Source organism: Xenopus tropicalis, chromosome 2 (genome assembly GCF_000004195.4).
Source record: "Xenopus tropicalis strain Nigerian chromosome 2, UCB_Xtro_10.0, whole genome shotgun sequence".
Classification (NCBI taxonomy): Eukaryota; Metazoa; Chordata; class Amphibia; order Anura; family Pipidae; genus Xenopus; species Xenopus tropicalis.
Window position 1 is genome coordinate 12,463,237 of NC_030678.2, and position 12,384 is coordinate 12,475,620.

Below are 12,384 nucleotides of genomic sequence, written 5' to 3' on the forward strand. Positions count from 1 at the left end.
AACCTGCCTGACTCGGGGGTTTCAGGCTGACCCACACATCACTAGTCGGGGGCTAAACTCATCCAAACCCAGTAACCATCATAAGGGCCCCCTGATCCCTCCAGCAGCCAATTGTGGTCATCTAATTTATATTCTTCTCCCACCCCCTCTAGTGACATCTGATTGGTCAGACCCAGGTATATACATAAGCGCACATTACTATACCCTATGTATAACTTAATGGGAATTGCTCAGTGGGACTAGAGCCATAGAACTGAGCAGCATTAGTAGAGGCCTAGATTGGGTGAACTTCCCCTTTAAATTAAATGATTCAATGAAAGGCATCTGTAACTACTGTAAGTATAAATATCTGTCAAGCAACCAACCTGATTAGTAGCTCTGAGCTGAGAAGTTCTAGTGCTCTTGGCACAGCCATAGGGGCATATTCTGTCTGACCTAATAATATGATGTTCTGCTCAGAAAATGAAGTCGGTGAGCAGAGAAGATCCAGCTGACTTTTCCCAGGCCGGTTCTATGCAGTGCAAGCAACACTGTGGCTGAACTGAACAGCAGGTGGCGCTGTTGCTCCAAATGCATTCTACCAGCTGTGTACAAACTGCAAGTCTCTTGAAAACTAGAAACAAATAATTCATGTAAATCAGGAGAGCGATCATTGCATTGGGGCATCTGAGGCCAAGTTTTCTTACCCACATTCCTTTGCAGTCTGCCCATTTTGAGCTCAGCCAATCAGGACTGTCCCCATTTCTATAATAGTTTTATGCTGTTGTCTATGTAGAAGGCCTCAGCCATAGAAAGTGATATAGAAGCTCCCACTCCTATGTGTGAATGCAAACAGACAAAGAAGGTTATTTGCAAGCTATACACTTTGATACTGATATTATTTGCTTAGAATTGGCTGCTCCCACTGCATGATGGGAGATGTAGTTTAGCAAGAAGTTAAAGACCAAGGCTTTTCTACTCACACACATTAGGGAGGTAAATATTCGGTCCCTTTTAGCTCAGTGCTGAGACTGCAGTTGCAGGGTCCCAGGAGAATCTGAGCCATAATATACCGGTAGGTCTCTTGGTTTGGGAAAGGGCAAGTAAACTGTACCAGGTCTCTTCAAGGGAGGTAAAATGCTAGGATATTAATTATGAGTAGAAAGTGTTAAGCTTAGTGGGGGGGGGGGTGAACCCCACAGGGAAAATCCTATACGGTAAGGAGCACACTGGGCTGTGGATGTCATTTGCTCCCCACAGTTCTGCACAAGTGATCCAATTATATTCAAGGGTACACACAACCAGATTGGCCAGATTTGGCCCCACACTTGGGTGACCAGATTGTGGTTATCGGGGTGAAGCTTCCTTAGGGTGCTGGACCAGCTTTACAGAAACATTCTATTTACCTTCAGCCATAGACGGCATAGACAGGCACCTCCAATCCACAGGCGGATCCTCACCCAATGATTGGCCTAGAGAGATTGAGCAAGACCAACATGTATAATTAAGGGAATCACAGCTCTGCCATCAGTAAGGGAGAGGCAGGATTCCAGAACTGGGGTCCAGGGGTCTGTACTGCCACAAAAGGGATTGGGCTTCCCACAAAGGGGGTGGGGATTGGCAGATCAGGTTGGGTTTGGGGGTCAGTGGTGGGGTCAGGTTGGCATATGGGGCCTCACTGTTACTTATGGCACCATTGTAGTGTAGAAAGCCCAGCAGTGCTGTATAACCATTCTACTCCCCAGTCTGGGGTCACAGAGGGAGGAAAAGTAATGGGGTGTAAGTGGGCTCCGCTGGGCAGTGCCACCTTGGGGAGCAGAATGGCCCCTAAATGAGCCCTTGTACAATTGTTCCGTGTGTTACTTCCTGTCTGTCCTCCTGGTTGGGGGGCAAATTCCTTCCCCGCTGAGAGTTCTAGTTCAGCTCCATATCAGGCACCTTCCCATGTAACACTTTGTACAGCTCAGGCCTTTGTAGCAGATCAGTGGCGCTGAGTTTGGAGGCGGATTGGGAAGGTTTGTCTGGAACTTTTCTCTATTATTTCCCTGCAGGGAGTTTTTGTGCCGTTTGAGTGAGAGTCAGGCAACTGCCCCGGCGGCTTTATAGAGAGTTGTGCAAGGAATGAGCCCCGTGGCCTTATTGTTCAGCCTAAATTACTATTATACCCACTATACCCACCTCTGTGTATGGGCAGCGCTGTGGCACCAAGGGACGGACATGATTTCATTTGGAAAGAGAATTAATGATGTCATACAAGTTGCTTCCAAACCACACCCACTCTTTTGGGGTCCCCCTGCCCCGTCTAATAGGGAAAGGGGGGCAGTATGAGACAATGCAGGCTGGAACGGACATGGATATGGAAGTCAATGTTACAAGTCTATTGAAGCCATAACATATAGTGAATCTAAGGGCTCATTCACTAAAGGGCTCTGATGTCATAGGGTTAAAGGGGAAGGCAATTCCCTGTGCCATTATGATTTCCTTTACAGCACCCGAAACAGCGCGGAGTTATTACCCCTCAGATTAAAGGGTTTATTTGTATATTTGATGAATGTTCCTTGCTTGTGTTTACTCTGCCTCGTCTAAGCTTCCTTATCTCTGGCAGTGGCATTGTTAAACCAAGCAGAGGCATCTCCCGGCAACACCGGATCCAACACAAATCAGCCTTTCAGATAAAGGGTAACTTCTCCTGTGCGCTGAGAGTAAAGGGCCATTCACATTGAGATCCGCTCATTTGGCGAGTGCCCAGCAAAGGTGAACGATATTGGTAAAAACCTCGATTATCGGTCATCTCGCCGATCGCGCAGGAATGAAAATTTTGATTGGGCGCCTTTGAAGGTCCCTGAACATCGTAATGTTAATCAGGGTCGGACTGCCCCGGCTCTAGTGGCCCTGGCGGCCCAGACCCGACCCTTGCCGGTGCTCCCCCTCCCAACCGCTCATCCTCTGACGCGTTAAATTTCCACGCACGGAGGAGGACGTCGGGTGGGGGACCGTGCGAGGGGGGTTATGGGGGCCCCTGCGGGGGGGTTAGGGGACGTGCCTGGCTGGGGGCACCTGCAGGGCCCCTGGGACAGGAGCCCCGGTGGGCCCTTCACCCCCCAGTCCGACCCTGATGTTAATGCTGAAGAGTTCCTTCGTTTCTACCCAAATATCTGACGATTCAGCTCTTAACGTTAGTAGAGTGGAGGAACAATCTTTCCTACAACTAATTTCAGAATTGTAGCGTGTATGGCCACCTTGAAGGGCTCCAATCGGCAGCTTAAATCTGCCCCCGTGTGGCCACTATAAGGTTCATGGTAAAAGGGGCAACTGGGTATTTCATCAGCAGCATGTTCCAGGGGGTGCAAAAGTGCCAGGCAGGGCCCCTTGCCCCATGTTGATTCCCATAGAAGGCTTTGGGGGGGGGCATTTTGGTCATTTTGACCCCACCTCCTTGACTACTAAAAATGTGGAGGGAGGGGCTGTTACTGATTGATAGTTCATACAGTAAGGAGGGGGATGCCAAGGGAAGGGCCAGTGGCAGCCCAAGTAGAATTGGCAAAGACAAATACTACTTGGCCCTCTACTTGCCCCCCCCCCCCAATCCTACCCAATGCTCATTCCCTCTCTCCAGTTGTGCCCCCACCAACTGCACCCAAGGTACAAGCCTCATCTGCTGACCCCTAGTTCCAGCCCCGAGTGCATAGAAAGGCAGGGAGCTGCCATTGGATGGGCCAGTAACTGTGGGAATTGCCCCCCCCCCCCACAAAAAGGTCTTCAGGGGTCCCACTTGTGCACCCCCACATTCCTCCTCTTCACTTTGCTTCAAGCAACGAAATTAAAGAGCAAAAGGAGATAGGGAGGGGGGACTATTGCATTTTAGACTCCAGCCAAGGAAGGTAGGGCCCCCCCTGCACACACTGCAGCTCAGCCCACCCCTCTGTCAGAACTCTAAAGAGGGTCACAAATGTGACTGCCCCCCCCCCCATGAAATTAGCATGGCACTTCCCAGCATCCTCCCTGCTCAACGTTTTGCTCCCATGTCTAACAGGGACCCCCCAAACGGTGTTATTGTGTGCCCTCCCCCACTGAGAGCGGTGGGGCTGGTTAATTCTATGGCCAGACTCATTGATTTTCCATATAAAGTACGAGGGGGTGATGTTTACTGGGTACACAGGGAACTCATTCACTTTTATGTAAGTGGGAGCTGCCATAGGGTTTTCATGTATGATAAAATGCCAGGCAGGCAGAGAGCAGATTAAGGCTACACAGGAATATTTCACTGTTTGATCAAAGTGAATGAAGGAAACGACCATTTTCTGTCTATACATTCAGTCCAGGGCACAGTGTATATATAACATGACCCAGATGAATAAAACACTTTCAAAGATGTTCCTTTTAGAATTTGAAGATTTATTTTTCCTTTATTTTTGCCATATGTTAGCATGACACTCGTGAACAGAGAACAGAAGCCGCTTTCCTGCCCCGGGAAATTGTGCTTAGCGAGCAATAAAACCGCATTAACATCTGACTTATATTTCCATCAAATATTCAGAGTTGCACATCAAATGAATGGCCCCCCCTGCAAGGGATTGGAAGGAAGAAGTGATAGAATGAGCGCCACCTGGTGGTTAGAAACAGCAGGAACAGTTCAGTTTTACACCCTTCAGGTGCTGGATGAAATGATTGTTATATATGGAAAATAAACCACATGTCTTTATATTTATTTCTTAGGGTCATTTATTGTTGTGCAGATATAATAGTTACTATTAAAGTTTCAAGATTTTATCTAAAATGGGGGGGGGGGGGAGGTGGTATTGTTAGTAAAAGGCATTGTGTCAGAAAGTTTCCCTAAGGCGTAAAGAGGCATTTGTGACCCCCATAAAGGTTCCAGTCGAGCCCACTGAATGTAGGATTAGTCGCCCTGTTCTTATAATAATGAGTCCAACATTGTTATTCAAAGAGGGTTCTGTACGTTGAAAGCAATGAATGCTGCCCAAGTGTTGTTCAATAAAGGAAAAGCAATAAGGTGATATTGGAATCTTGGTCGGTAATGGCGCAGGGTTCCACCATCACTGAGACTAATGAGCCCAAGGCGACATGGCTGAGTAACTGCAGGGTTCTGCCTTGTTGCACATACAAATAATAAGATGTGTGACCACAATCTCAATGTGTCCATAGAGCCCAGGCACAAAACTTATTGTATCATTAACAGCCCAAATCAGTGTTGTACAGCAGTGAGAGGAAAACAACTGGGGTGTATGGATTCCTGCATACTACTTCCTGTTTCCTGCTTGCCTCAGTGGATTCTGTGTGTTACTGTGAGTGTTACTGTGTGTGTGTGTGTGTGTGTGTGTGTGTGTAAGTGTTACTGTGAGTGTTACTGTGTGTGTTACTGTGTGTGTGTGTGTGTGTGTGTGTTACTGTCTGTGTGTGTTACTGTGTGTGTTACTGTGTGTGTGTTACTGTCTGTGTGTGTTACTGTGTGTGTTACTGTGTGTGTGTTACTGTGTGTGTGTGTGTGTGTTACTGTGTGTGTGTGTGTGTGTGTGTGTGTTACTGTCTGTGTGTGTTACTGTGTGTGTGTTACTGTGTGTGTGTGTGTGTGTGTGTTACTGTGTGTGTGTGTGTGTGTGTGTGTTACTGTGTGTGTGTGTGTGTGTGTGTGTGTGTAAGTGTTACTGTGAGTGTTACTGTGTGTGTTATTGTGTGTGTGTGTGTGTGTGTTACTGTCTGTGTGTGTTACTGTGTGTGTTACTGTGTGTGTGTGTGTGTGTGTGTGTGTGTGTTACTGTGTGTGTGTGTGTGTGTGTGTTACTGTGTGTGTGTGTCTGTGTGTGTTACTGTGTGTGTGTGTGTGTGTGTGTGTGTTACTGTGTGTGTTACTGTGTGTGTGTTACTGTCTGTGTGTGTTACTGTGTGTGTGTGTGTGTGTGTGTTACTGTGTGTGTGTGTGTGTGTGTTACTGTGTGAGTGTTACTGTGTGTGTTACTGTGTGTGTGTTACTGTGTGAGTGTTACTGTGTGAGTGTTACTGTGTGTGTTACTGTGTGTGTGTGTGTGTGTTACTGTGTGTGTTACTGTGTGTGTGTTACTGTCTGTGTGTGTTACTGTGTGTGTGTGTGTGTGTTACTGTGTGTGTGTGTGTGTGTGTTTACTGTGTGAGTGTTACTGTGTGTGTTACTGTGTGTGTGTTACTGTGTGAGTGTTACTGTGTGAGTGTTACTGTGTGTGTTACTGTGTGTGTGTTACTGTGTGAGTGTTACTGTGTGTGTTACTGTGTGAGTGTTACTGTGTGAGTGTTACTGTGTGAGTGTTACTGTGTGTGTGTGTTACTGTGTGTGTGTTACTGTGTGAGTGTTACTGTGTGAGTGTTACTGTGTGTGTGTTACTGTGTGAGTGTTACTGTGTGTGTGTTACTGTGTGAGTGTTACTGTGTGTGTTACTGTGTGTGTGTGTGTGTTACTGTGTGTGTGTTACTGTGTGAGTGTTACTGTGTGAGTGTTACTGTGTGTGTTACTGTGTGTGTGTTACTGTGTGAGTGTTACTGTGTGTGTTACTGTGTGTGTTACTGTGTGTGTGTTACTGTGTGAATGTTACTGTGTGTGTTAGTGTATGTGTTACTGAGTATTGATATTGTGCCCGGCCCATACCCACATGTGTAACACAGAGAGTGGTTGGCGAGCCGTTAGCAGCAGAAGTAGATTCTCTCCTCAGCGCGTCCCACTATTTTGCCAGCATCTGCGCCTGTTTTCTCTCTCTCGCTGCTATAAAGTTGTTTTTCTGCAAATTAATTGCATTTTGTAACTCGGGCAGTGTTGTTGCCAAGTGTGGCATCGAGAGAAAGCTGGGTAGTGACTGGCAGAGCCAACTGTTTAACCTGACAGCACAACACTGTCTAATGGGGCCGGGCAGGCTGGCAGACTGGGTCTGGGTCAGGAAAAGTCCTATTAAAATGGACCCTGGTTCTGGTTCTGGAAGGTGAATAGGATAAGGGCTGGATAGATGGACAATAGCATGAAAATCAACCCGCTTTGTGCTTGTCAGGAGTCGCTGACCCGGAGCACAAACAGAATTTTACAAATGGCAAATATTCCAACATAACAAAAAATATACAATATAAATTGTTACCAATTATATCCAAGGTAGAACTGGGGGGTTGTGTAGGGGGGGCCTGGGGGTCTCAGTAATGGTAGTACCCAATCTGCCTACGCTTCCTTGTACAGGTATAGGATCTATTATCCAAAAAGATAGGGACCTGGGGATTTTTGGTTAAGGGGTCTTTCTGTAACTTGGATCTCTATACCTTAAGCCTACTAAAAAAAGATTGAAGCATTGACCAAACCCAATAGGATTGTTTTGCCCCCAATATGGATTCATGCCAGGGTTTCCCAAACCAGAGAAAGCAGAGTTTAAGGGCAGCGCCATCTTGTGCAGTCGAGTCTTCTTGTGTAAGAGAGCGCCAACACTGAGCATGCCCAGTCTCGTGTAAGAGAGCGCCAACACTGAGCATGCCCAGTGGGAACACAAAATGGCGCCTTTCAACCCTGCTGCGTTACTCCACCTTCTCGCAGTTGGTTAAAAAAAAACAGGACAGATTTTGAGGGAGGGGGGGAACTGGTCCTGTTTGCATAGGGTTCATCCCACCAGGGATGCCACCTCATAGCCCCCCCACCTCAGTCACAAACTCCACCCCCACCTCCACCCCTTGGCACACACACAACATACCTTTTATTTCCACCTTGCGACTGCGGTTGGGGGCAGGGTTTGAGCACCCAAAATTCCTGGGGGGGGGGGGCAAGCCTGGGGCAGCAGGACCCACAGGGTTCATGGGCTTAAGTTATGGCCATCATCTTTATCTGTTGGTGCTCAATTAGAAGGATTTCATTGGCTAAAGACCACATCGGGCTGATTGCAGTCTGCAGCCCAGCTCGGCCCATTACATGCACTGGGAAGGCTCCACTCATTGGGCAACTTCACCAAATCAAATAGTCTTAATGTTTATGGCCAACCTTTGTTTTATCTTTTTTTTATTCTTTTTTCTCTGTAACCATATCTTTTGTTGTTTGTAGGGATGACCTGCCAAGCTCGGAGCTCCTACATCACCTCAGAGATCCTGTGGGGCCACCGTTTTACCCCGGTACTGACGCTGGAAGACGGGTTTTATGAGGTCGACTACAACAGTTTCCACGATACCTACGAGACCAACACGCCGTCGTGCAGCGCCAAAGAGTTGGCAGAACTCGTCAGCAGGACGGAGATACCACTGAGCTGGTCCGTGTCCAGCAAGCTGAACCAGCAGGAGGAAATGATCAAGGAGGAAAGCGGAAAGACTCACGAGACCCAAACAGAAAGCAATGGGGATGTAGCCAATATAGAGAGTGAGTCTAAGGTCTAACCCTGCGGTGCATTGAGATGCTACAGAGCCGCCCAACGTGTGGTGTAAATGGCCGCTCAGTGGAGACCGGTTTGGGCAGAGGAAACAGAGTCAATCCCATAATGGAAGGCGACTGCCGCACAAGGCTGATGTTTGCATGAATTCTCCTTTTTGGCTTGTAAACTACACAGTTTAGGCAGTGAGTCCGCTGGATCTTGGTTCTATATCAAGTTCATAAGGAACATTGCCTACAATGACACGGCTTTGAGCTCCTTGGGCTGCACAGAGATGTGGCCACTGGTGGCTCGTCATTCCACGGGCTCTCCGGATGTTGGCCGGCAACATTCTGATGGCCTCAGGTTGCCCATGCCTGGTCTGATGGCTCCAAGGTGTAAGCCGGGGGTTCGTCAGAACACTGTACATATTGCCTTATGGAAATTATTTTTCTCTTACATTTGTGAATAAGCCCAGCATGTACAAAGGAACTGCGAATGAAACCTCGAAATAATGTAGATAGACGTGTAATTAATGTAGGTTTATTTCAGAATTCTAGGATTATGATAATGCAAAAACAAATCCACATACAGACACCGCCATACATGTTCTGGGGTAATGGCTCACCGAGCAGGGGCAGGGGTTTGGCCCGTGACAAATGGGAGCAAAAAGTCCTATATTCATTGAGTTAAATGAAAAGCCTAGGGGCTCATCTGGGCACCATTAGCCTCACTTTGTTCTAACGTGCACTCGTGCAGTAACCCATAGCAACCAATCAGCAATTACCTGCAGTTGATTCACAATCTAGATATTAGAACCTAACTGGTTGCCATGGGTTACTGCATTAGCACCTATTTATTATTTTGTAGAATATTATTGCTGGAAATACACCTGGCTATGAAAAGCCTTCACCGGTCACAGCACTGCTCTTCCTTGGTCAGCCTCCGGAGGTACAGCATAGGGGAGCTGGTATCTTAAAGGGGTGCTAGCACCTATTTTACCTGTACTTATTATGTTGCAGAATACAAGGAGGGAGGCAGCTATTGCTGGGAAATGCTAGCGGCATATTGTATAAGTTGCAGTACCGCTACTCACCACTCTCAGGCAATAGCTCTTTTTTCCATAAGGCTGCAACAGAACAGCGCCAAAATCTGATCTGAGCTTCCAATAAGGTCCTGAGATTTGAAAAGGACAAACGTTTTCAACACGCTGAATGCTGAACACCTCCCAGAAATGTAAGGCCATTGTTGTTAGTGCCCTATAAGATGAGATGTGGCTCACAAAACTGCATTATCTACCCCTCTAACCACATCCAGACAATGAGATCCTATGAAGATATGGGCTTTTATATCTCACACACATAACTGCCAACCTCACACTGTGCTCTTCCACATAAGCACAATTTGTATTTTAGCTGTATCTGGAGCTCCACAACAAGGCTCAACCCATAGGTGTAACCATATCGGTGTCCCTACTGGATAGGCAGCTACTGATCATTCCTTACCCAATGAATGACTTCTGATGAAAGCCATAGACGAGGTGAAGCGAGAGAGGCGCAGATCAGGGTATCACTCCCGCTGTACTGTGAGACTGTTTACATAAGGCCATTGTGTTATTCCGTGAGTGTCTATCAGTGTTCCATGGTCACTACATGTCTATCAGTTGGTGGGGTGAAGCCCCCAGGGGGAACATTATTCTGTTTATTTCTTACATTAATTAATTAGAGATAAAGGGGGGCTTGGGGGAAGGTGCCTAGGAGCCAGGAAACACTTTAGGTACCAATTAAGGCCATTGGTCGGTCAATAACCCAGACTTTTATCATGTTGAGTTGGTAATGCATGTTCTGAAGGTTCTATAAAGCAACCTTAGACTTTCATTGATCCAGGTTAACTAGTGACTAGTGATGTATCGGTTGACAGTTTGACATTATGTAGTGCAAGTTAAGGCGCTAGGCAACATGTGGGGAGGGGCTTCAGTAAAATAAATCCGACCCAATGCAAACCTACACGTTCTGCAGGTTTTGAGATGGCCCACAGACTACTAACAAAGACCTATTAAGCAGCATTGAAAGAAGAAGAGATGTGTCCCACTTGCTCTTCATTGGTCGAGTCTTCGGCCAAGTTGAGTACAATGACCCTAGTTGGGGTCATTGTAGTCAACTTGGCTGAGGACTCTACGGATAGGACTGGCAATAGAGAGAAAAAGGAGAGACCTTTCCCTTTAAGACTGTTTTCATTTGTACCATACAGCCCTAAAGGCAATAAGTATATCATATTTATATGTGGAGATTTTTTTATAGACCTCAGACTGCTGAAGAGCTCAGTTGACCTTTTTGCATGACATTTATTATGATGGGTCCCAAACATGTAGTATAGGGCATGCTCTATGGAAACGGTTGGACAGCACTGTCATGTGATATCACAAATGCTGCGTCAAAGGGATCCTTATGGCTCCTCCTTCTCAAAATACTTCCAGTTGTCCATGACAATGAGATTGCACATTGTCTGACTTGGATGAAGCATTTTATAGACTTAAGAGCGTAATGAAGAGCGTAACGGCCTTAACTTGTCTAGTAACACATAGCAACCAATCATCAGGTGGCATTTACTGGTCATCTGTTTGACTCCTATGGAAGGTAACTCTCTTCTGCCACAATAATGATCTGAAAGGGATAACTTTCTATAAAGCAAGCTGCCACCTCAGGGGCCCCAGACCCCCCAGCCATGAATTCCATCTGGGTCACTTTACTTTTATTTGGGGCCAGGTGATGCCTAATTCCTGACAGGGAGAGCACCTGGGTCAATCACAGCCCACTGGGGTTTTTCCCGGTATTCTGCAGCCCCAGTCTGACCCTGGGAAGAATAGAGAATCAAAAGGTGAAAATGGGGAGCACTGAGAAAGGGGGGAATTGATGAGAGCAGGGGGTGAGGGGTGGGGGGCTCAGCTAGTGTAAACCCATGGGTCCTGCAGGTTTTGGGTCAACCCACACATGACTACAGAGAGCCTGTATTAGGGCTTGGGGGGCATGGAATGCCATTAGAGAGAGGGCGGAACGGGGGCAGAAGCACAAGCAAAAGGGCTCATTGGAGAAGCGGGAAATGTACAGAAATGAGGAGAGAAAAAAATAGAGCTGGGGAAGAGAAGATGATGGGGGAAAGGAAGATGGAAGTCTGAAGAGTAAAGAAAATAAAAGAAGGAGAATGGGGGGTTGAGAGTTGATCTGAGTTGGATTGGGTTGGGCTGAGAAGAGAGAACAGACAGAAGTAAAGGATGGTAGAGAAAGGGGAGAACATGGGGTGGGAATTTAATGAGTGAAAGGGAGCGTCTACTAATGTCTTGTGCGTGTTACCCTCCAAAATGGGCGATTGGTCACATTTTCCCCTTCCCTGCTGTTTCCCTTTTTATAGATTCCCAACTACAGACTTTCTCAACCCTCTTCATTTATTTGTGGCTCTCCCTAAGCTGATCAGCCAACCCTGCACTGATGAGCCCCAAGAAGGGCAAAACCGGTCTGTAGTTGGGAATCAGCTGTTATCCCGGCTTCTGCTTTATACCCAGTGGGTGAGTTGTAACCTATAGGGTAAACCCATGTAAATGGCATTTTCTTGGAGCTCTTTGGGATTAGTTTAAACAAAAACCTTAAAACAAAAGTTTGAGGGTTTATAAATAGGAACTGGCCTGCGGAATTGGATTCCATTTCTCTGTCAGTACAGGCGTGGGACCTGGGGTTTTCCAGATATGGGGTCTTCTGTAATTTGGATCTCCATACCTTAAGGCTAAAAAAAATAATAATCTAAAACATTAAATAAACCCAATAGAAGTGTTTTGCCTCAAATAAGGGGTAATTATATCTTAGTTGGGATCAAGTACAGGTACTGTTTTATTATTACAGAGAAAAGGGAATCATTTAACCATTAAATAAACCCAATAGGGCTGTTCTGCCCCAATAAGGGGTAATTATATCTTAGTTGGGATCAAGTACAGGTACTGTTTTATTATTACAGAGAAAAGGGAATCATTTAACCATTAAATAAACCCAATAGGGCTGTTCTG

General features: G+C 46.5%; 1 protein-coding gene across 1 annotated transcript in view; it reads left to right on the forward strand.

Moving 5' to 3' along the window:
- The window catches only part of kcnj6 (potassium inwardly rectifying channel subfamily J member 6), a 94,519-nt gene extending 82,408 nt beyond the window's left edge, over positions 1-12,111 (forward strand). Inside the window, exon 3 of the mRNA XM_031896549.1 lies at positions 8,033-12,111. Coding sequence (XP_031752409.1) covers positions 8,033-8,358 — 326 coding nt within the window. The 3' untranslated portion in view covers positions 8,359-12,111. The remainder of the gene's footprint in view (positions 1-8,032) is intronic.
- The last annotated feature ends 273 nt before the right edge of the window (positions 12,112-12,384 follow it).